Source organism: Neolamprologus brichardi, chromosome 11 (assembly GCF_056152115.1).
Source record: "Neolamprologus brichardi isolate AB-2024 chromosome 11, ASM5615211v1, whole genome shotgun sequence".
Taxonomy (NCBI): domain Eukaryota; kingdom Metazoa; phylum Chordata; class Actinopteri; order Cichliformes; family Cichlidae; genus Neolamprologus; species Neolamprologus brichardi.
Genome location: NC_142114.1, coordinates 15,439,850 through 15,463,042, shown reverse-complemented (window position 1 = coordinate 15,463,042; position 23,193 = coordinate 15,439,850). Strand labels below are relative to the sequence as shown.

The window sequence follows — 23,193 nt, the reverse complement described above, 5'->3', positions numbered from 1 at the left end:
GTGTGGATATCTTTGAACTTTATTCTCAGAAAATTTGACCAAAAAATTGACTACAGCTTCCCTCAAAGTGGTACAATCACAGTGAAATTTCACCTTATCAAAGCAATAATCCCGTTGGTGTGAGGCTCCAAATGTAGAAAGTGTTTCAACAGATTTTTACGTCAGCCACTCTTTGAAACCCAAAGTAAACACAATCACCAACATTTGGACATGAAATTAAAAACAAAGCTGCATAGTGTGTAGAAGGAATTGGTACCTGGAGAAACTGGAAGTCAAACCTTGGCTTTAACAAACTTACACGAGTCGTGCCTACTTCTCTCTTTTAATGAGTTTAAATTAGCTCAGTGTGTGCACTTCATGTGATGGGGTACATTCACGTCCTCTTGTGGTATTCAAGTGCATTTCCTTTATCTGTAGGCACTGTTTTGACAAGACGATCAAATATTTGTCTAAATAATAGTCAGTAGAAGCTTGTTTCTGCCATCCATTAGTACAAATTTCAGGTTCTTTTAGAGTGAAGTAGAAATGTTGAATTAACTCTGCAAAAGCTTCAGAAACGAGCTTCCCTACAGTTGTTACAATTCAGTAGTGTTTAACTTTACTCAGCCTAACAGCTCTTTTCTACGGTTACTGGAAAAGAGCTTTTTCACAGTGAAAACTAAGGCGAACAGGAGTCGTTAGCCACTTAGCGGTTAACATTTTATCTTAAAATGTGGAATAATACTGTCAGGATTTCAAACTATATAGTCAAAATAAAAACGAGCGTTGAATCAGGAAGAAAGAGGGGAAAAAAAGTACACACCCAAAAGAACAGTTTACGCAATGTTAATAACTACAAAATCTTGAGTAATTTACGTTTACATTAAAAAAAATATCAGGTACAGATTCTGCACCTTTGCATTGATTCGTGCTGATCTAGCTGTCACCATTGAGTAGAACTACAAGTGCATTGATATTTAAAACAGGCTCTCTGTGGTACAACATGGACATTAAATTATCCTGTTTCCCTGCTTAAGTAGGTTTATAGCTGAGAAGTGGTGGCTAAGTGGAGCATCTCATGCAGGCAGCTACTGAAGCTATTGAACAGTGATGGAGCATCAGTCTCATGGCAGGATTTCCACGCTGACATGGAGATCACAATCCTAGAAGAAAGAGGAGTGGAGATCTGAATACAGCTACTGAAAATCTCAGGAATGTTTCCAGCACCTTGAGTCTGTCATGAAGAATTAAGACAGTTGTGCAGGTAAACCTGGGTGCTACACAGTATTTGCAAGGTGTACCTAATAAAGTGTCCAGTAAGTGTATACATCTTTAGCTTGCTTTTTATAAATTCTACAGAACTGGCAAATCTTACATATGCAGCACAGGTTCATCAAAAACCCACACACAGGTTTTCAGGTCAGTGAAAGCGCGTTTCATGTGCTCACCTGTCATCCCTGATGCGGTAAAAGAAGCCGTAGCCATGGTGCACCATGGGAGCCACAGCCCCCAGAACTGTAGTGTAGCCCACCAGACTGGACGACAGCACGAAGTTACCCCCACCGCCACTGCAGACATAAACACAACAGTCACAGACAGAAACCTAATGCTCTGCAGCAGCTATTATGGAGAAGCAGATTTCTGGATACTGCACTGTAACATTCTAGGATTTAATATTTAATTAAATTATTTTGAATAGATCATACATTATAAACTAGTAGAGCCGAAATTTAATTTACTACTTTCATGTGATAAATCAGCTCTGGGTGGCGTACCTCTTTGTGTAAAGGGGATCCATAAATAATTCTGGGGTTGGACGTCCCTCCTCCTTGGCAATAAGATACAGCCCCAGAAGATGCCTGTCAAAACCTGGCAACAATATCACATGACCGCATGAAGTAGGGCATAAAAACTCAAAGAGACTACAAATATGGTTCTTTCTGATGTCAGCAGCCTTGGTTCAGCCCGCAAGTCCTACACAGGGAAGCTGACGGGCTGAACGATTTTGTACAACAGATAAATGTAGATGTTGAACTAAAGCAGATTTTTACTGGCTCAGAAGAGTCCAGTGGGGGATGGAGCAGCTCCATTTTGCTCAATCAGGCAAACAAAAATTAAGCCAACAAGTTTAATATCAGAAACAAAACTACCAGTGATCAAAGTCATTGTTTTATTGATGATACTTTGGCCCTACATCTCTATTTTGCACACTGCTTGTAGCTGCACCTCAAATCTGAGACTAAAACGGGACACTTCACCCTACAGGGCCAAGTGTAGTCAGGAAAAAGCACAAAGCAGGAATCACAAAGTAAACTAACCTTGTCCTTCCTGTGCTTCAGCCATCAGGTCGTTGTGTCTACTGAAGGCTTGCAGCATGGCCTTCCTCCTGACGCCATCCTGAGAGGAAAACGTTTAGGTCGAATATGAGATTGCTTCTTCTCTCCTGCTTTTCTGTGATTTTCCCAAATACTGTCACACACTCACATTGCATGTGGGGTCTGTCATGGTTTTACACCAATTCACAGCCTCCTGGGTGCAGGGGCGCATCGTCTCAGTCCTGCCATGATAAAACCTGCGCGTCATTGCCGTCTCATAACAACTTCCTGGCCTGTAAGAGGAAAGAGGACACCTTCAGGGCCACGAATGTCACTGCCAATAATGATAATAAAAGTGTGTGCTTATGTAACGCGGTTGCCTGGACCAGGGCGCCTGACTGCAGCTACATAGACACTGAGCTCTCAGAAGTAGTCTCGACTATGGAGCCTGAGTGTGTGAAGAAAACACAGGAAACCAAAAGTAGAGCTCAAAAATATATATATATTGTGTTTGTTATGATAAATATAGAGACAGATATACAAATAAAAAAATATATATGTATAATATATCACAAACAAAATAACGCTAACAATACAAAACAGCTTATCATGTTCCAAAAGGAGGTGGGACGAGGTTTAGTCCAGCATGAGATTTGGTTCAGTTCCATGGACCTGTGATAGGTCACGTGACAACAGCTTTTGTAATTCAGTCCATAGGTTTATGATTCCTACCGCAACATAGCGGTGGTTGGGTGGCTCGCCATCCCGCGCTGATCAGGGCTGATCGCGGGGAAAAAAACCTGACCGTTGAGTCGATTGTGAGGTAGTGTAAAGATGAATGAATCGGCCGGGTTATTGCACGCTGTCAACTAGTATGCAATGTAAAATTTGTCAATATCTGACAAGTACGCCAACCACAGGGACAACAGCAGCCAGGGAAGCAGGGAAGATGCAGCTGATTGACCCGGAAGTTATATGGGGTTCATTCCCGCCACAATAAAGGGACTAGCGGAAGTGGGAACAGAAGTCACCGTGGTTACACTCTCCCCTCCTAATCTCATGGACGTCCTCGTACATGGACTAGGCTGGCAGCGAATGACTGGTTGGCTGGGGTGCGAAGGCATCGTCTCCTCTTCTTCATCGTCTTGAAGAGCGAAGGAGAAGACAGAACTTAACCCATGCAGAAAGGTCTGAACGCTCTTTAACAGAGGCTTACCAGGCTTGATGTACTGCAGCCGATCAGGAGGATTCCTGGCGCGGGTTGAGTGCCTCAAGGGTGGTTCTGCCTCAGGACTGAGAGGTTCTGATTCAGTAGGTGAGTGTTGTGACAAGTTATTTCTGGATGCTTCTGAATCGGCAGACAGACTTTCTTCATCGGGAGAAGTTTCAGCAAGAGTAACTGGCACAGAGCCAGCTTCCAATGTTACGTTATCAATGACTTGTTCCTCTTCAACAGGTACAAGTATAGGTTCCTCTGAGAGAATAGCGTTCTCTTCCTCTGTAGCCAATACTACAGGGACGTCTGGCTGGTTGATAACTGGAACAGGTTGCGGAGTATTGGGTAAGTCAATGGTTGTTGTGAAGGTAACAGGTTCAGCCCAGACAGGAACAGGTAGGTATGAGATGGGTTCTTCTTCGTCATTGTCATCATCATCATCAGCATGTACATGAGACACAGGTAAGGCAGGCATTTTTCTCTTCTGCTTAGTAAGCATGTCCTTTTCAGAAGGTGGTAAATACCCACAGGGCAGTAGGAGGTCTCGATGTAAAGTTCGCAGGGGCTTGTCTTGGCCTTCGGGTCGAACTGTATACACAGGAAGAGTGCCGGCTTTCTTCACTACAATGTACACAGATGACTCCCATTTATCTGCAAGCTTGTGTTTGCCTCTTAGCCGCACATTCCTTACAAGAACTCTGTCTCCAACATTCAGCTGTGACGCAGTGACATTTTTATCAAATCTGTTTTTGTTACGTTTCATCACCTTTTCTGAGTTTTCGATGGCCAGCTTGTAACTTTCTTCCAGGTGGGACTTTAGTTTCTCCACATATTGTGTGTGGGATGTTGTTCCTTCTTTGGCATGGGGTAGTCCAAAGGCCAAGTCCACCGGTAAGCGAGGTTGGCGGCCAAACATAAGCTCATATGGTGAGAAACCTGTAACATCATTTCTTGTGCAATTGTATGCATGCACCAGGGGTTTTACGAAATCTTTCCAATGAGATTTCTGTTGAGCTGTCAGTGTTCCTAGCATATCCAGTAATGTTCGGTTAAACCGTTCAACAGGATTGCTTCTTGGATGGTATGGAGTGGTTCTTATTTTGTGGATCCCAGCCATTTCACAAAGCTCTCGGATGATTCTGGATTCAAAGTCAGGGCCTTGGTCACTGTGCAAGCGTTCTGGGATACCATAATGCACAAGAAAGTTGTCCCATAAACATTTGGCAACAGTCCTGGCCTTCTGGTTTGGTGTTGGCACAGCAATGGCATATTTTGTGAAATGGTCAGTTATGACAAGTATGTCTTTGACTCCACGATCTGGTTCCACAGAGAGAAAATCCATACACACCAGTTCCATGGGATGAGAGGTTTTGATATTGACCAGAGGTGCGGCTCGTTCAGATGGGGATTTGCGTCTCACGCATCTTTCGCAGTGTCTTATTTTATTGACCACATCACTAGTCATCTTAGGCCAATAAAACCGGGAACGGACCAAGTCCAGCGTTCTGTCAATTCCCATGTGACCCATTTGATCGTGTAGGTGGTGTAGTACAACTGGTCGATATTCCTCGGGTAGCACTAGCTGGTATGTGAAGTCACTTCCCACTTGTCTCTTCCTGACGAGAAGGGTGTTATGGAGCTCCAGTTTATTTACTTCTCGCAGTAATAGAGGTAGTTCGGGAAGTTCTTCCCTCAGGAATGGCGGTGGTGACTCTCCTCGCTCAAGCTGAGCTATGACATGCCGAATGACAGGGTCAAGGCGTTGTTTGTCTGCAAGGTCAGCTGTTGAGATTTGGGGGAGTACCATGGAGGTGAACTGGATATCGTCCGTGAAACTGTCAGGCAGACTGTTGACATTGACAGACATGGATAACACCAGCGCAAGATCAGGATCAGTGCTTGAACTGTACACCAGATGACGGTCACAAACTGCGTTGATGGTATGCTGGTCAATAGAGACAAGATCTGGTTCATTGAGATGTTGCCATGCGAATCTCCAGATTCGCTCACGTTCTTTCTGTGACAGAGGATCATCAGACAATCCACCATGAGGTCGGCGAGACAGACCATCAGCATCCGAGTTCTGCTTTCCTGCTCTGTAGATTAATTTGAAGGTGAAAGTGGACAAAGCTGAAAGCCATCTGTAACCGGTAGCGTCAAGTTTTGCTGATGATAAGAGGTAGGTTAATGGGTTGCTGTCGGTCACAACTGTAAACTGAGCACCATAAAGATAGTCGTGGAATTTTTCAGTCACCGCCCATTTCAAAGCAAGAAACTCCAATTTGTGGGCGGGATACTTTGACTCACTCTGGGAAAGACCTCTGCTGGCATATGCTACAACTCTGTTTTTTCCATCCTGCTCTTGATACAGCACTGCACCAAGACCTGTGGCACTGGCATCAGTGTGGAGTGTGTATGGTTTTCTGGGATCAGCAAATGCCAGAACTGGGGCAGAAGTTAGGTTGTCAATAATGGACTCAAAAGCTTGTTGACACATTTGCGTCCATCGTCCTCCAAATGGCTCTTTGGGGTTGAGGTAATTCTCTGGCTTTACTGTTCGTCTCAGCTTCCTCTGGGAAGGTGGATAACCAGCAGTGAGATCATGCAACGGCTTGACAATGGCTGAATACCCCTGGACAAAACGTCTGTAGTACCCAGCAAAACCAAGGAAAGATCTTAATTCCTTCAAGTTTTTCGGCACTGGCCAAGAGGTGAGTGTGGAAATCTTGTCCGGATCAGTTTCAACACCAGCCTGGGACACTACATGGCCCAGATACTTCACAGATGTCTGGAAGAACATGCATTTCTCAAGTGAAAGCTTCAAGCCAAAATCTTTCAGTCTGGTGAGAACGTTCATCAGGCGAGCTTCATGTTCCTCAAGAGTTGGTGCAAAAACAATGAGATCGTCAATGAAAACCAGGACTTCTTTTAGATTCAATTCTCCCATGCATTTTTCCATTAGCCGTTGGAATGTGCTTGGTGCATTAGTAATCCCCTGTGGCATCCGATTAAATTCCCAAAATCCTAATGGGCAGACAAAGGCAGTCTTTGCTTTATCCTTCTCCTCCATTTCAATTTGGTAGTATCCCGACTTGAGGTCTAGCACCGTGAACCACTTTGATCCTGCAAGTGCGGAGAAGGTGTCTTCCAATTTGGGCAGAGCATAAGCATCTTTGATTGTTTGCAGATTGAGTTTGCGGTAGTCAATACAAAGACGTACACTGCCGTTCTTTTTACGTGCAACCACAATTGGAGAGGCAAATGGGGAGTCTGATTCTCTGATAACGCCAGAGTCAAGAAGTTCCTGCAGGTGTTTCCTTACAGCATCAAGATCTTGAGGGTGAATTGGTCGTGGTCTTTGCTTGAAAGGAGTTGGATCAGACAATTTGATTTGGTGTTTAACTTTGTCGGTCCTGCCGAAATCCAGATCGTGTTTGGCAAATACTTCAGGAATACTGTTGAGTTTATGAACAATGCGTTCTTTCCAGTCTGGAGTCAAAGGGGAATCTCCAAAGTTGTATTTTGGTTGAGATGGAGGTAATGACTCTGTCGACGGATCTGAATAATGCATGTGTTGCTCTTTGGAGATGACTTCCTGGAGGGCGCTGATTTCTGCAATAATAGCTCGAGCTGGAATATGGATTTCATGGTCAGACTCATTACTTACTACAACAGGCAGAAAACATGGCCGACATTTAGGTAAGTCCACAAGGCAGGTTTTTACCAGGAGTCCACCAGGCAGAGAACTGGAGGTGGGGTATTCCAGAATAACCGCTTTCTCGCCTTGGAATAGCCTTGTGACCAGGGATCCCTCAAGGACAGTGGTTTGGCCGGCAGTAATGGTATGTGGTTGGTCTGACTTCAAGATCACAGGAGCATACTGGTCATTTGAATTCCGGACATGGCGACACTGGAGGATTTTATAAACTGCAATGTAACCGGAACCAGTTGGCAGGAATGACTGCTCAGAGTGGGTATCACAGTGTTTGCTGTACGCAACGTCAAGAGTGTTGGTACCAACAAGTATCATTGGGTGTGATTGCTGGACGTCAGGCACGACAAGAGCAAGTGTATCAACATTAATAGATGAACCAAGAAAATCAGCTGGGAACGTCATGTTAATCTCGATGTATCCCAGGTAAGGTACGGCTTGTCCATTTGCTCCTTCTATTTCCAACAGATCATTTAATGGTTTGATTGGATGGTCTGAAAGATAAGTATTATAGAAGAAATAAGGAATGGTAGTAACCTGAGAGCCAGAATCAAGAAGACAGCTGAAATGGTCGCCCTTGATTTGAATTTGTCCTGTGCTTTTGGTCCCCACCAGCCCTTTTGGCAGCAATGGAACTCTCTTGTGGTTTCTGGGACTGTTAGTGCACGCAGCTCCTGTGTGTCCCACCGCAGAAGCTCCTTCTAGTTTAAAGATGAAGTATTTCTAGCATCCCATTCTTGCTGTTTTTTCCTTAGTTGTTTCTTTTTCTGTTCAACGAGACTGGGGTTTGCTCTGTTGTTGCAGGTGGAAGAAACATGGCCATCTTCTCCACAGTTAAAACAGTACCATGGCTTGGGTTTGGTATTTGACTGAGGTGAAGAATGACAGGTCTTGTTTTGTTGTGGCTTAAACTTTGACTCGGTTGGACTTTTTCGGGACAAAAGTTGGGACATTTGCTGTTGGAGGGTTTGGAGTTGTTTTTTCATTTCTTTTAGCTCTTCATTGGCTGTTGAGTGCCCACAAGAACAAGTACTTTGGGATTGGATGTTTGCTTTTTGTTTTGATGAACCGATGTATTTTTTCATAAGTGACTCCTTAGCAATTTGTCTGTCTTCTTCTGTCCGTAACGACAACAATAAGTCAGAGAAAGGTGGTGGGCTGTCCTTTTGCTGTTCTAATTGTAATTTGGTTAGTATAGTGTTATCCCAACACCCACGACAAAACTGCTTCAGCAGATGTTTATCCATGTCAGCAACTGCAAGGCCTCCTTGCTTTACAACAGTGCTGAGGGTGAGCTGCAGTCTTTGGAGGTAAGCGGATGGTCGTTCACCTGGATTTTGGAGAATATTTAAATATTGAGCATACAATTCTTCACCATCTTGCACTGTTCCAAAAGCTGAGTCAAGTACACTGAGTATGACTGCAGGCAATGTGTTGGGACCTAGACCCTTAACCAAATCAGCAGCAGGTGACAACAGGCTCTCTATGATACGTCTGGTGACGTATAGAGCTGACAAACTGGGGTCGGCGAGCAGTAGATCAATTTGGGAACGCCATGATTCAAAATCTGCTTCACTACTTGGCTTAGGAATCCTTCCTGAAAAAGCACGGAGACGTAGTGAAGTTGTGGCGCTTATGTCTGGGTTTCGGACCACATGCTCAACAACAACCCTTTGTATTTGTGGTGGGTTGAGATCATGTGCCGTGAGTGATACTCTTGGAGCTGGTCCAGTCTGGCTCTGACGAGGTCGTGCCCCCTGCTGGTCAGTGGAAACCTGTCTGGTAGGAGGTGAAGACAGTTTCTGCCGCTCCAGTTCCCTTTCTTCTTCCTCTACGCCAATGTCCTCGTCTGCTCCATTTTCCTCATCATATTCACTTTTTCCATTATCACCTGCTCCTGCGTCATGCAAATGTTGACCAATCTGCCCCATTACTGTCTTCAAGACATCTTCAAACCGGTGCCCGCTACGATCAGCAATATGCCTGAGCTCCTTGAGGTAGTTGGGAGGGGGACTGCTGCTGTCCTCTGTGGCGGCGTACTCACAGGCCAAAGCTGTGACGCGGAAGACAAGGTCGGCAACAAGTTTAGAACAGTGGGTGTAAGGCAGAAGCGGCTCTAGAGTTGTAAAAGCAGAGGTATCCACAAACTCAGCGATCAGGTTTTTAAAGAAAGTACTCGCAGGATCATTTACGTAAAAATGACGCTTAAGATTACCATAAGTACGCAAGTAATCAAGTATTTCGGTATCAGCTTTTGTGTTAGACACACCGGAGATCATCACAGACTGTGATATATTTATGCCGGAAAGTGCAACTGAATCCATTTCTGATTTTCAACTAAAACGAAGCAATTAAGTAAAGAAAAGTTGTGTTCGTGACCCCAAAATATTCACACACAAAGGCTCCTGGCTGGCTCGCCACTTGTAACGCGGTTGCCTGGACCAGGGCGCCTGACTGCAGCTACATAGACACTGAGCTCTCAGAAGTAGTCTCGACTATGGAGCCTGAGTGTGTGAAGAAAACACAGGAAACCAAAAGTAGAGCTCAAAAATATATATATATTGTGTTTGTTATGATAAATATAGAGACAGATATACAAAAAAAAAATATATATATATGTATAATATATCACAAACAAAATAACGCTAACAATACAAAACAGCTTATCATGTTCCAAAAGGAGGTGGGACGAGGTTTAGTCCAGCATGAGATTTGGTTCAGTTCCATGGACCTGTGATAGGTCACGTGACAACAGCTTTTGTAATTCAGTCCATAGGTTTATGATTCCTACCGCAACATAGCGGTGGTTGGGTGGCTCGCCATCCCGCGCTGATCAGGGCTGATCGCGGGGAAAAAAACCTGACCGTTGAGTCGATTGTGAGGTAGTGTAAAGATGAATGAATCGGCCGGGTTATTGCACGCTGTCAACTAGTATGCAATGTAAAATTTGTCAATATCTGACAAGTACGCCAACCACAGGGACAACAGCAGCCAGGGAAGCAGGGAAGATGCAGCTGATTGACCCGGAAGTTATATGGGGTTCATTCCCGCCACAATAAAGGGACTAGCGGAAGTGGGAACAGAAGTCACCGTGGTTACACTTAACCACAGCTTACTTCTTGTGCAGTCTGTAGTAGGCCAGCTGCATCGCCAGCTGAACAAAAGTGTCTGGATGGAGCGTCTTCTGTTTGATGGCGGATTTACCAAATGCTGTGAAAGCATAGCACACAACCTGGAGGTCTTGTACCTGGAAAACCGAGAGAGAACGAATGGTTAGATGCTCTGGAACACAAAGCAAACATCAGCATGACTGATGATGCCTGCAAATAATCAATTTCCCATCTTATGTTTCCGCTGCTGTGCTTCTAATATGTTTTCATTGTTCAGCCACATGGATTTTAACTCAATCAGATTTTCTTCTGCAGGAAAATAAAATCAGTGGAAAAAAGGCTGCACAACTATTTCAAATGTGACTTTTTTCAAATTTCAATCCTAACCTTGCATCACAGATTCAGTGTTTGCAGTTAATCTATGGAGGATTTTAGTTTCACCACAGCAGGAACAGCTCAACAACATCCACTCTCGTACTATTAGGCTGTTCAGAGGAGTGTCCTGTGTGCGTGTGTTTTCTCAGGTTTTTATATGTGCTCGTTAAACTGTACCTTAATAACATCAAGAATTACATCCCGCTGTAAAGACACAGCAGTTCAAACTGTGCATCACACTGTCGCTGAAACCTGACTTTAAGACAATAACTGAAATGTATAAAGGTTATCACGCTTGACTCTAATCTGCAGCTAAGAACAGAGGACACACAACATGAAAAGCTGTTCAATCAATAAAATTCATTTCACTTTGATCTACACCAAACTGAAGTGATTTCCAAGTCTCTAATCAAGTTTCATATCTCTAATCTGTAGCTGTCATGTCACAAATAAACAGCAGCACCAGGAGCATTAAAACAAACTGAAACTTAGACATTTTTTGATTAAGGATTTTCACCAGCATTAATCTGCACGTGTTACATCTTACTGTATTTTTTTACCCTTTTATTACCATCCTCTGATAATGTATCTGATTGAAGCGGGCGGTTCTCAAAGGGATCATTTTGTGTGGGTTGAAAGAGGAGTCACATGACGTGTGAAAAGACCCTTTTTTATTTATCTCCGTGTGGGGTTTTAGGTGTTGAACTTCCTTCATACTACATTCCTCAGGGTAGGAGCAGTTCTTTTAACGCTACACTCATCTTTTCTTAAGACGTTCCACGACTTGTTGACGTTCCACGGCAGAGCTTTTTTATGTCTGGGGTCGTGGATGTATGCTGTTTTTCTGCTGCTATACGGGGTGAAAAAAGCTTTTTTCCTAAGTTCCTGTACAGTTTTTCCCCCCTAATAATATTTTATCCATATATAAAGATACAATTTTATTATATTCTTACTTGACTATATTCTAGATCCTTTTTTATATTTCATATCTTTATATTTATATTTATTTATTTTATGTTAGATTCATGTTGTGCAGTCTGATGGCGAGTAAAAGCGCTGAATCTTTGCTCTGATATAACTTCTGAATGACCATAAAGTGGCTTTTCTATGCTATTCTATTAGGTATCTGTAAATGTGTTTTCACATCTTTCCTTGACAGAATTATGTGTTTTCCAGCAAGTTCATGGAAACGTGCCTATTCTGTTATTCTATTCTATTAACGATAGCTCACCGACTCGATGTATTGCTTTTTGGCATTACTGATATCGCCAATGACTTTTTCATCCATAGTGAACATCAGCTCCTCGGGGAAGGACACCGGTCTGACTGCATCAGAGCCCTGAAAATCCCAGACATGCATGTGTGTCAGAAAAATAAAAAGAATAGTCAGGAAATGTTTGACACGATGTGCACCGTCAAGTGTTTACCTTCCATTTGCCCTCTGTAGCTTTGAGCTGCTGGTCCAAATACCAGCACATAGACACCAGGACCATAGCATCATACGGCGCATGCTGCGAAACAAGTCGAGTTTTTAATGTATTAAAACAGCTGATTTTGGTTGGACTGCATGTTTCACTGCCACTCACATCACAATTGGATCCGAACGTGCCATCTGAGAACACGACTGAGTTGTACGATTTGTCACCCCAGCGGATGGTGGGGTTGCCGGTGAGAGCTTCTGCGGTCATCTGAACTCAAAAGTACAAAATTTGGAAAGAAAATAAATAAACAAGTAAATCAGACACAACTCTTTCTCATGATTTAAATAGCGAGTCATATTTTAGATCTGTGCAGTCCGTACATTTGAGTAGTTCTCTGGGGTAGAGTAGGGTTTCACTTCATCCAGAGAAATGACGAACAAGCTGCTCTGGATGGTTTCTAGGATGGTGTTATTGTGTGGATCGATGCTTATAAGATGCTCTCTGGCCTGCAGTGAAAGTAAACAAAGCGCTAATCATGAGATACGCCACAATAACATGAGACCTTCTTCACAAACTATATTCACTTTTTTTTTTTAAAAATCCTCCAAACATGAGCACCCCTACCTTTGCCCAGCGAGTCCTCTCCTCTGAGGTGAGCACAGCCACGCCGTCTCCCTCAGGTTCTGAGTCACAGCGCTCCTTCACATAGCTCAGCTGCCTGAAAAGGTAAACAAACACATGCTGCATCAGCCTTGTTTGCTCTTCACTCTGCAGCTTTAACCAAATTATACAGGACATCTGGAGGAAAATGAATGGATGATTAGGCGATGAGTGTGGACTGCTGAGCCCATAATGATGAGCCAGTTAACTGTAGCTAGCAGTCATGACGGAGGTTTTTGCTGCATGAAACTCCAAAAGACTCAAGCAGCTTATGTTTAAGCACTCTGTTACATTAAAAGTGTAAATAACGAAAATAAAACACTTTAATATGTAAAACAGACAAAATAAATATTTTAGACTTCTGTATGTTTTATGTAACCTGAAAAAAGCCAAACGACACTAAACATAAACAGACTTCAGCTTAAATGAAATGAAATGAAATGAACCTCCTGCATACTGGGGATCTTCTTGAAACTGAAGCAGAAAGGAAATGGTATACACCCCTAACTTATCTCAGCAGTGTGTTGCGCTGACCAACGCATCAAGAAAGCTGATTGGTTCATCCAAACAAGCACTAGTCTGCTGCGTGAGACTAAAGGGGCTACGTTTTTCAGCTTGCCTGGTTCTGCTGGAGGTCACAACTGTTGCCAAGTGCTTCCTCAAAGGGAATCAACTGATAGTTGAGACTTATTTCAATATAAAAGCACAAAGTCAAGTCAAACGTTGGTGTGGATTGGTGCTATATAATCAAATGGAGAAAAAAATGATTTTTTTTTCTTTTTTTGGAACATTTTAAATAGATTCTCTAACTAATATTACTGCTCGCTCTACGATACTGATCATCCAAGAAGTCTGTGCCTCAGTTTGGGTAAGTCCGATACTAGCCCTTAGCATCCGTACTATAACCTCTGACTCGAAAAACCAAACCAGCGCTAAAGTCCAAACCCAGTGGGTGACATCACAATGGTTCTGTCCATGTTTTATATGTTTATGCATGTGAAACAGCCCCCTGGTGGACACACTGTACAAGTACACTATGCTGTAAACCTGTAGCATATGAAGAAGGCAAATTGATAGCATAATTTCAGGTTTCGTGTGCTTTTTTTTTTTTTCTTACTGTACCTTAAAGCCTTTTCTTACGGTGGTAAAAATAAATAAATAAATAAATAAAAAACCTCCTAAAGTTGATTCTGTTCATCTGGACGTAGAGTTTTGTGGGAGAAACATTTCATCACTCACCCAAGTCACTTCTGGTTTCCCCAATCTTATAAACAGTACATTGGCATAATGACTGAGACCAGCCCACTGAGGAACAATGGGCTGGGAGGTCAGTTCCTTAATCTTAGGTAGCTCAGAGCTACCACGTCAGGCCAGGACTCGGCAGTCTATTTACACCTACAGGCCAGTGGACACTCTTTCAAGGATGAGGATGTACACATCCTGGACAGGGAGGAACGCTGGTTTGAGCGGAGAGTCAAGGAGGCCATTTACGTGAAAAGGGAAAGACCATCTCTGAATCGAGGAGGGGACATCTTTTGCCATCTTACAATGCTGTGATTGCAGCCATTCCCCAACTCTCTGTGAATGGTACTCATGGCCATTGATCAGTGGCCTTTGATCAGTAGGTTTTGGTCAGTGGTTGTTGATCAATGGTCATGAGAATTTGCATAATTAAGATTAAGGAACTGACCTCCCAGCCCATTGTTCCTCAGTGGGCTCATTATCATTATGTAAATGTACTGTTTATAAGATTTGGGGAAACCTGCAGTCAGCTGAGACTGAAGAAGTCACTTGGATGAGTGACGAAATGTTTCTCCCACAAAACGCTATGTCCAGATGAACAGAATCAACTTTTGGAGATTTACTTTCCTGGATGATTGAGAATGCATCAAGACGATAAATAAAAAACAGTAGAAATTTTCTGATGACGAGGCGCTTTTCTTTAATAGTTCTACTTGTTTACTTCTACATAAATATAGAGTGTCATAAATACTTCTGCTAAAATATTTCCTCCATCTTTGCAACTCTCTGTCCCTCTCTCCTCTCTCTGTAGGAGGGATGCAAAGAAAGAGAAGCAAGCTGCCATGTTATCCAAATGTGACCACACCCTCCCTGCTCCTCAGCTGAGGCAGAAGAGCTCTTTGGGCTACGTAGAGGAATACTGGTCAACAAGCTTTATAATATTGTTATTATTTTTTTTAACTCTTTCTCTTGAAAGAGTTATGTCCTCTTTCTTTTGCTACTGGTTCTGTTGAGGCTTACAAATGCCGGATATGTAAAATATGAGCAAATATTTTGTGTATAAAAATTATTTTTTGGATTCACTAATTCTTAATATGGCTTTTCATTTTGAACCAAACTTGATTTTTCAGATGTTTTACATGTGAATACACAGATCTGACCAATCAGAACACTGTGCTCACAGTTCAAAGCTGAAAGTACACATAGTGCAATAATACTATTTTATCTCAGACACACAGCTAGATGCTGCTCTGGCTCTGAGATAAAATTGCCCCCCTGACATCCTGAAACATCTAAAAACACAACACTTCTGTTTGTATATACGCTACACAACAAGTATGAATCTGAGACATTCAGAATTGTGTCGCTTTTTGGCTGCACTAACTGTGTAAAGGCCTTCAGTCTGTTTAGTCTGGATACAAGGTTTCTAATTGGGTTTTACTCTCAAGTGCGTTTAATCTTTACCTGAGAATTTCTGGAGGAGTGAGGATTTCTCCATCACAAAGTGCATCAAATGTGAATATCCTCCCCCGGCACATCACTACCAAATGGGAGGGGCATGGACCCTCACGCTCTGTGACACAGCACAGCATGCACGTTACACAAGGGTGACAAGCAAGCAGAGAAAACGGGTCAAAGTGCTGCAGGTAAGTTTGCGGCAAAGAGAAGAGCAGAGTTTATTCTACCTGTCTTGAAGTAGTTTCGGATGGTGTCTTTCTTCACTCCGGGTACTTTACAGGTGCAGAAGAGCATTCTGAACTGGTCCATGTCCAACGGCGTTTTCCCTGCTTTCTGAGGAGCCAGCCTCTCTCTAAAATAAGCAGTGACGGAAAGATATTTAAATGTAAAAAAGACAGAGCAACACATCCTAAAACACAGCTTTCATACATGCGAGTGTGCCCGTCTTACGTGCGAAGCAGGTTCCAGTACTGCAGTGTGTGCCATGTGATAATACTGGCCCTCTGCAGGTAAGTTCCCTCTGCAGGTGGCCAGCAGTGCTCCAGGTAGGGTGCTGGGCCACCAAAGTTCACATTGAGCTGAGAGTGGATGCGCAACTCCAGATACGCTGTGTCCAACCACCATTCTTCCAGCTAGAGGTCAAAGCAAACAAAAACATCAAACAGTCAACTGCATCACACTTGTAACTAAAGAGGAGACGCTAAAGACAAAAACAAGGCTTTTATATCTTCTCAAACACACACCCAGTTCTTCTTTGTCTTGGCTCTCTGGAGGAGTTTCTTGTGCAGCTCCTGGCCAACACCCGCTTGGAATTTCCTCACAGTCTCCTCCGTAGCTTTAAAGTCTTTCTCAGAGGCGAACGGACGAACTGAAGCACAATAAAGTGAAAACATGGAAGATTAGTCCCTCTGTTAAACAAGGGCGCCAGCTTCTGGTCATTTTGTTTTGATGTAGTAACTGCTTTCAAAAACAACAAGACTGATCGCACCTGTTTATTCAAAGGATTCTTTGTCTTTTTGTTTTTTTTACTTTACAGCAGAACGAGCAGAAAATATACAAATGAAACACATGAAATGATGCAGAGACACAAATGTGCCAACAAAGCTAGAGTGCTTTGTTTTTCATTCACACTTCCGGCACACTAATAAAGTTATCTTACTAATGATTTCTTTAGCCTTTGGTACAAAGAAAAAGTCCTATTCAATTTAATTCAACTTTATTTATATACCGCTAAATCACAACAATCAAATCACTTGGTGACAGCGGGGAGGGAAAAAGAAACAGTCATGCTACTCTTTCAATCAATGTTATTAGACAAATTGGTCATGAAAGAGAAACTGAAGACTCATTGTTACTTTCAGACCGTCAGTCTGAAACATTTTAACATTGTTTAAAGCAGGGGTGTCAAACATAAGGCCCGGGGGCCAGAACTGGCCGGGCAAAGACTCCAATCTAGCCCACTGGATGGCTTAGGAAAATGTCAAGGACATAAAACAGAACATAAAAGTTTGGACCTTCAACGGTATTTTTACAAGTTTTACAGCTTTTCCTACTGATAACGAAATACCCCATGGGCGTTCATGCTATACCAAAGTAATTAAATATTACATTTACAACTTAAATTTAAGCCCAGTCCTGCTGACAGATTTCATTCATTTACTACATAATGTAGAAAAACTAACAGATACTATTGAAATTGCTCCTTTGTCTTATATTAAAACATCTCAGCAATTAAATGTGTAGTTAAACTTCTTTACACTGACGTATGTTTGATCTTATGTGGGTCACGTCTGACCCACATAAGATCAAAGTGAGCTGTATGTGGCTCCTGATGTAAAATGGTTTGAAGTGTCCATAAACTTTAGGCAGGACCACCCTGAGAAAATAAGGTGAAAAATTATGGTTCGAGTTATCGGACAGTTATTGGACAGTGATTTTAAATTGGACAACCAAATCAGAGCAGTGGTGAAGTCCAGTTTTTATCATTTAAGGCGACTGGCAAGAGTAAAATCTTTTCTTTCGAGGCAGCACCTTCAAACAGTGATCCATGCTTTTATTTCTTCCCGCCTGGACTACTGTAACTCACTTTATGTGGGGGCAGGGCTCGCAAAATCGCTAGCCCGACGTCCCGGGGCTAGCGATTTTTCCAGTCGGGCTACCAAAATCTAACTCACCCCCTGCCCGTCGGGCTATCATAGGAAGGAAAATATATGTCTATGCTTTTACATTCTTTCGCCAATGTAGCTGAGTAATTATGTCATTGGCATCGATGAGTCACTGTCAATATGTGACATATTGAAATCACGTTTGAATTTGCGCTTGCTTTTTGCTTTCACTTTCATTTTGCGATCGCGCGAACGGTGTGTAGAGAGCAGCAGCACTGATTGGTGAGTGACGATTAATTGCGCACCAATTCCTCTGACATCGTCTTATCATTCATTAGCTTACTATTCAAACGCGACAAGTGAAATCTCTCGCAGCAAGCTTAAACATATGAGAGGTTGAGTGCACAAAGAATCGCTGACCGTTATGTAAGTACGTGTGTAAAAGCAGCAGGATTTACGCAGGTATTTTAGTTCTGCTCAGCCAAATAAGACGGGTCAGGGTGAAGAAGGGGCAGCCAAAGAAAAGCCTACCACAAAACGGAAAAATTATGACAAATCAGACTATGAGGCTATAAGAAAGCGCAGCTTATTTGGTTTCATGGACAAAAGAATTTCTGTGGCTGGAATATGACAAGCTAAATAACAATGTTCTGCCAGGTGTGTTGTGAGTATCATTTGATTTCTGAGTCGATAAGCGCCTTTGTTACTGGGACCAGTAATTTTAAGAAAGACCCCATCAGGACCCATGAGAAATGCAAGAAATGCATTATTGCCCAGTCTGCAGTATCTTTCCCAGAACAAACGGCAATTGCAAAAAAACAAAGTAAACCAAGCACAACAAGAACTCCTGAAAAAGCTGTTTAGAACAGTGTGCTATAATGCAAAGAGTGAACTACCATTGGCAAAATTTAGCAGCCTTTGCAAACATCAAAAAGCAAATGGCCTAGATCTTGGTTCCACTTACTTCTTACCCGTGACTTCAGTGGAAATTTCAGATTCAGGATCTGACACAGACAGATTCATGTCCTACACAGTTCTTACAAGTTCATAGAAATTTCTGTTCAATTTGAACCAAGTATTTGAGTTGATGGTTGTAATTTTTATACAGTTGTTGTGATTTGTATTTTAACAATTTTTTTGATTATTTTTTGTTTCCGTTACAATATTATACTTTAATGTATAATACTGTAACGGAAACAAAACATTAAAAAATTGCTTTCTTTTTTATTCGGGCTACTTAAATTTATTTTGGGCTACCAAAAACAGAAGAATGCCTGCCCGAAGGGCTACCAGAGATTTTGAAATTTTGCGAGCCTTGGGGGGTCAGTCAGTCATTGCTCTCACGTCTGCAGCTGGTTCAAAATGCAGCTGCACGACTCCTAACAGGAACTCGAAAAAGAGAGCATATAACCCCCGTGCTAGCCTCTCTGCACTGGCTGCCTGTGTCTTTTAGAGTTAATTTTAAAATTCTTATGTTTGTTTTTAAATGCCTCCACAGTCTTGCCCCGCCTTACCTCTCTGAGCTTCTTCATCCCCACATAACCTGTCGGTCTCTCAGGTCAGCTGACCAGCTGCTCCTGGAGGTACCGAGATCCAGGAGGAAGCTCAGAGGGGACAGGGCCTTCTCTATCGTGGCTCCAAAATTATGGAATAATTTGCCCATGCACGTTAGAGAGGCCCCTTCACTGTCCACTTTTAAATCACGTCTTAATACCCACTTTTATTCCTTGGCTTTTAACCTCAGTGAGACTTAGTTTCTCTTTTAATTGAAGTAGTTATTTAATTAAAGATTTCACTCTTCTTTTATTTGGTTTTTATTTATATCTCATGTAATTTTATTTTACAGTTCCAATGTACAGCACTTTGTGTCAGCTGTGGTTGTTTTAAAGTGCTTTATAAATAAAGTTGATGATGATGATGATGATCAGCAGAAATGTGAAATTCTGACTGATGTTAAAGGTAAAAGCAGGGCAATAAACCCCAAACAAACCTAACCTAAATCCAGCTGTTTGACTGAGTTGCATACGTGCTGACTGCTGGAAAAGCTCAGGCTGATCACATTAAACAGCTGGTTGAGAGAGTAACGAAAACAAAATGTGGCCGCTTTGTAGAATTTCCACTTCTATTAGTGGAAGTCCTTCTAATCCTCCTCACAACCAGTGTAGAGATGGAAACCAAAGACAGCAAAGTGAGCTCTGTGTAGTGACCGAAAGAATGAGATTGCACATACAAGAGGTGGAAATGAGCTTTTTCTGAAGGGTGGCTTGCCTCTAACTTTGAGTCAGCATGAGGAGTTCAGTCATGAGGAGCTCAGAGTACTAGTGTAATTTTAGTATTCAATATCAAGTGATCCATAATTAATAAGCTATAATTATCCCATAAAGGCAGCTTATTTTGTGGAGTGCAGCATGTCATGATTTATGAGATGAATCAACATCAATTTGCAAATTCTGGACACATTTTAATGACCAGTAAATCAGTGATTTTTACTTTCCACAACAACAAGATAATGCACAACAATCATGCCATCATTGACCTGTTACCAGTACCAGCGTTGGTATCGATACTATCAATATTTGGATCGACGCAGGACAACAGAATTATCTCCGCTGAACACACCAACATAATCATTACTTGGCTGGATAGAAAAAGAAGGAGAAATCTCCAAAACAGTAAGTCAGTGGGTGACATTTTTTCTTTTAAGCGTGGGTGAAAGTGGCCAATCCTTAGGAACTGCAAAAAGAGATCAAATTATTAAGGTGGCCTGCCTATAATCCTGTTTTTAAGCCACCATTACAAGACATAAGATGCAGACAGTGGGTTTACTGCAGTATTACATCTATATCTTGAATTGCCAAGAGGTGGCATTTGTGTAGTTTTAAGGAGATGTGTCAGAAACATAAGTAGGATAAACATGATTTTAACAGATATTTGCAGCTTTGTGATTTACTTTTCTAAAAAAATTAAAGGTCTGTGTCCAAATAAAGTCCCTAATGTTATCCAGATATTCATGGATGCTTAAAACTTAGGGAATAGAAATGGTCTAGTAAGTCGGCTGTACCGTAGTATTGTAACAATGAATAAGGACAAAACAAACTATGCTAAACAGCGCAGAGTAAAGGGACTGAACATTGTTATTACTGAAGAGGAATGGCTCCACACTTGGAAAACATCATCTTCCACCAGCTCTCACACCTGCAGGGACTTTTGTTGGAAAAACCAGACCCACTTCTTTATCACTCCCAAGCAGAAGTCAAAACAGATAGGGACTCGACTGCTGCTCCAGTCAACTGAGGTATCTGACCAACATACCTCCTGCGACTCCTTGGTGAAGTGTTTTGTAAATGTCCCACTAGAAGGGAGACCCCAGGGCCGATATAGGACATGCTGGACAGATTATATATCTGAGTTGGCTTGGGAACATCCAAATGAGCTGGAGAAGGTGTCAGGGGAGAGGGGAGGTCTCGCTGCCTCTCTGCTTAGACTGCAGCTCCCGTCACCCAGATACAGAACATGGAAAATGGTTGGGTGGATGGATGGATACAGAAAATACTCATATATGTGTTTATAGGTGTTTCTAATGGTTTGACTGAGCGCATATAAACTTGTTCTAAAACATTCACACATATATCTGATAACACCTGCATGATTCCTGCTACAGTTAAATCCTTAAGCTTTTAGAAAATGACACAATTCTGCACACCACAAGAGTGGATTTCAAATTAAACAATGAAAATGTAACAGCTTCAGCTTTGATTCAGCAGGTTTCACAGACATTTTGCCATAACTGTTTAGCATTTACAGCCATTGTCAGAGGCTCAGGGGTGCACAAAGTTTAATTTAAGTTTAATGAGTGTATGAAACCAACAGTTTGACTATAAATTATGCTGGAATGCTCACATAAATGAGCTAAAAACAAACTATTGCAAAAATGTATAAAACAAGACATTTTAAATAAGAAAATGAACACACATGCTATATTGATCCTAATATGATCTACTGTGTGGAGGTTTGCACAAACGTATACACAACCACCACTAATCCAGTTTAAATAAGAGTTATAAATTGATTATTTATTTTTTATTTATAGAAACCAGCAGAATATTCATAAAACTCGATGCCTTAAAAGTAGTAAGTGGATCTCAGCACTGCAACAACATGCTTTACAAACGTTATTTACATGTTTGTTTGTTTTTAATTGGAGCAGGAAAAAAATGAGAAAACTAACTTCATAAAAGATTTTTCACTATGTAAATTAAAAATGCTCAAAAATCAGGCAGTAAACAAATATAAAACTGGGGTACGGTATGACTGTTTTTGCTCTAGTTCAGTGTTTAGTCCTAATATTGTATCATCTTTGGTGTTTGTTTTGGTGAAACACAGACTGCACCTATGACACAGACAAGTTTCAAACAGATAAGACATACGGACTTTGAAAGTTCACATGACAAATATTTACAAAAGCCTGGAAACCGACTAACTTGATGACAGGAGACATCCTACCTGCATCCAGGTACTTGGAAAGGCTGCTCTGCAGTGAGGGCACAGGCAGGGGCGGCAGACTGTTTTGGTACTGAAAGGTCTGCTCCGGCAGAGACTGAGACAGCTGATTTGCCATTTCTTTCCCCCTGTCACAAAAGAAACATTACAGTGATATAAAGCAGAGCCTTTCCACGCTTTATATCACTGATATACCAGGGTGGGGACTTATACAATAGACAAACCTTGATAACACTAATTACTCTGTTTTTTTTTTATTTAAAAGCAGTTATATATTTGTTTTAATACTGAAAAATAACAGCACTATAAACCATTTGAAGACCCTGTGATTATGACTGGTTTTGCTTTGAACACATGAAGCTTTTGTGGTTTATGACATTTAAAAAAAAAATCATTGTAAAACATTTAAACTGTGCATTTCATAGCATTTTACCTTCAACAACCACCTTATCTAGTACTTAAAGCAGCAACACCGGGATAATAAGCTGACAATGCTGAAAGTGCATTCATCATTACTTCCAGTTAAAAACACTCATATTATTTATTGCCTTGGGTAACAGATTTAAAACAACAGTAAGGCTTGCACTGCGCAAGTCTCAAACATGAGCAGTTGCATACTGTGTCACAGACAGTGACAGCTTTGACATGTTTCTGAACAAGGCTCAGCAAATCCTGAGCTCAGCTATCAGCACCACATTAAAACTATTAAACTCCTACCTCTCCGTACTCGGGCAGAGACCTGTTAGTGCAAACGACCAAACTGTTTACAATAAACACTTAATTAGCGGGTAACACTGAGCTGATAAGGTGCACTCGCTCGTCTCGCCCCTGTCGGCGTTAATGTCGAGTGCGAACGCAAACAACAGTAGAGGAGCAGCTCGTTAGCTTACTTTAACTGCACTGTAAACCTGGACTGTTAGCTCCCGTTACTCACCTACCGCGGGCTCTGTAGGCTTTCAGCGGAAATGTTGTGAACTTGTGCGGGTTTGGTTTCTTATATAAGCCGGTGTAGCAGCCGTTCAGTTGTTGTGCTGGACTGCAGCTGTAGCCCTTCACCTTTACCCCACTAAACCATAGACTCAAGCCAGCCCGGAACAGCT

At 42.0% G+C, this 23,193-nt stretch overlaps 1 protein-coding gene across 2 annotated transcripts; it reads right to left on the bottom strand.

Annotated features, from left to right (window-relative positions):
• Window position 1: 1 nt before the first annotated feature.
• crot (carnitine O-octanoyltransferase) lies at window positions 2–23,193 on the bottom strand. 2 transcript variants are annotated; one of them, XM_035912315.2, is made up of 17 exons: window positions 23,032–23,193; window positions 22,097–22,221; window positions 16,232–16,356; window positions 15,939–16,120; window positions 15,716–15,840; window positions 15,495–15,603; window positions 12,753–12,846; window positions 12,509–12,634; window positions 12,294–12,395; window positions 12,135–12,218; window positions 11,939–12,046; window positions 10,339–10,469; window positions 2,464–2,587; window positions 2,298–2,376; window positions 1,755–1,848; window positions 1,428–1,547; window positions 2–1,142 (listed from the first exon to the last, which is right to left on the bottom strand). In XM_035912315.2, exons 2-17 carry the CDS (start codon window positions 22,209–22,211, stop codon window positions 1,022–1,024), a joined length of 1,839 nt encoding a protein of 612 aa, XP_035768208.2. In that variant the 5' UTR covers window positions 22,212–22,221; window positions 23,032–23,193; the 3' UTR covers window positions 2–1,021. The 2 variants fall into 2 exon arrangements, with proteins under 2 accessions (XP_035768208.2, XP_006801341.2); XM_006801278.3 differs by having other exon boundaries at window positions 23,028–23,192.

What these genes read in the sequence shown, in the direction of transcription:
- crot (XM_035912315.2), bottom strand. Translation starts at nt 22,211, where the DNA reads ATGGCAAATCAGCTGTCTCAGTCTCTGCCGGAGCAGACCTTTCAGTAC. An exon ending in CCAAGACAAAGAAGAACTGG is followed by an intron (nt 16,121 to 16,231) that starts GTGTGTGTTTGA and finishes TTTGACCTCTAG; the next exon opens with CTGGAAGAATGGTGGTTGGA. An exon ending in TACTGGAACCTGCTTCGCAC is followed by an intron (nt 15,841 to 15,938) that starts GTAAGACGGGCA and finishes TGCTTATTTTAG; the next exon opens with AGAGAGGCTGGCTCCTCAGA.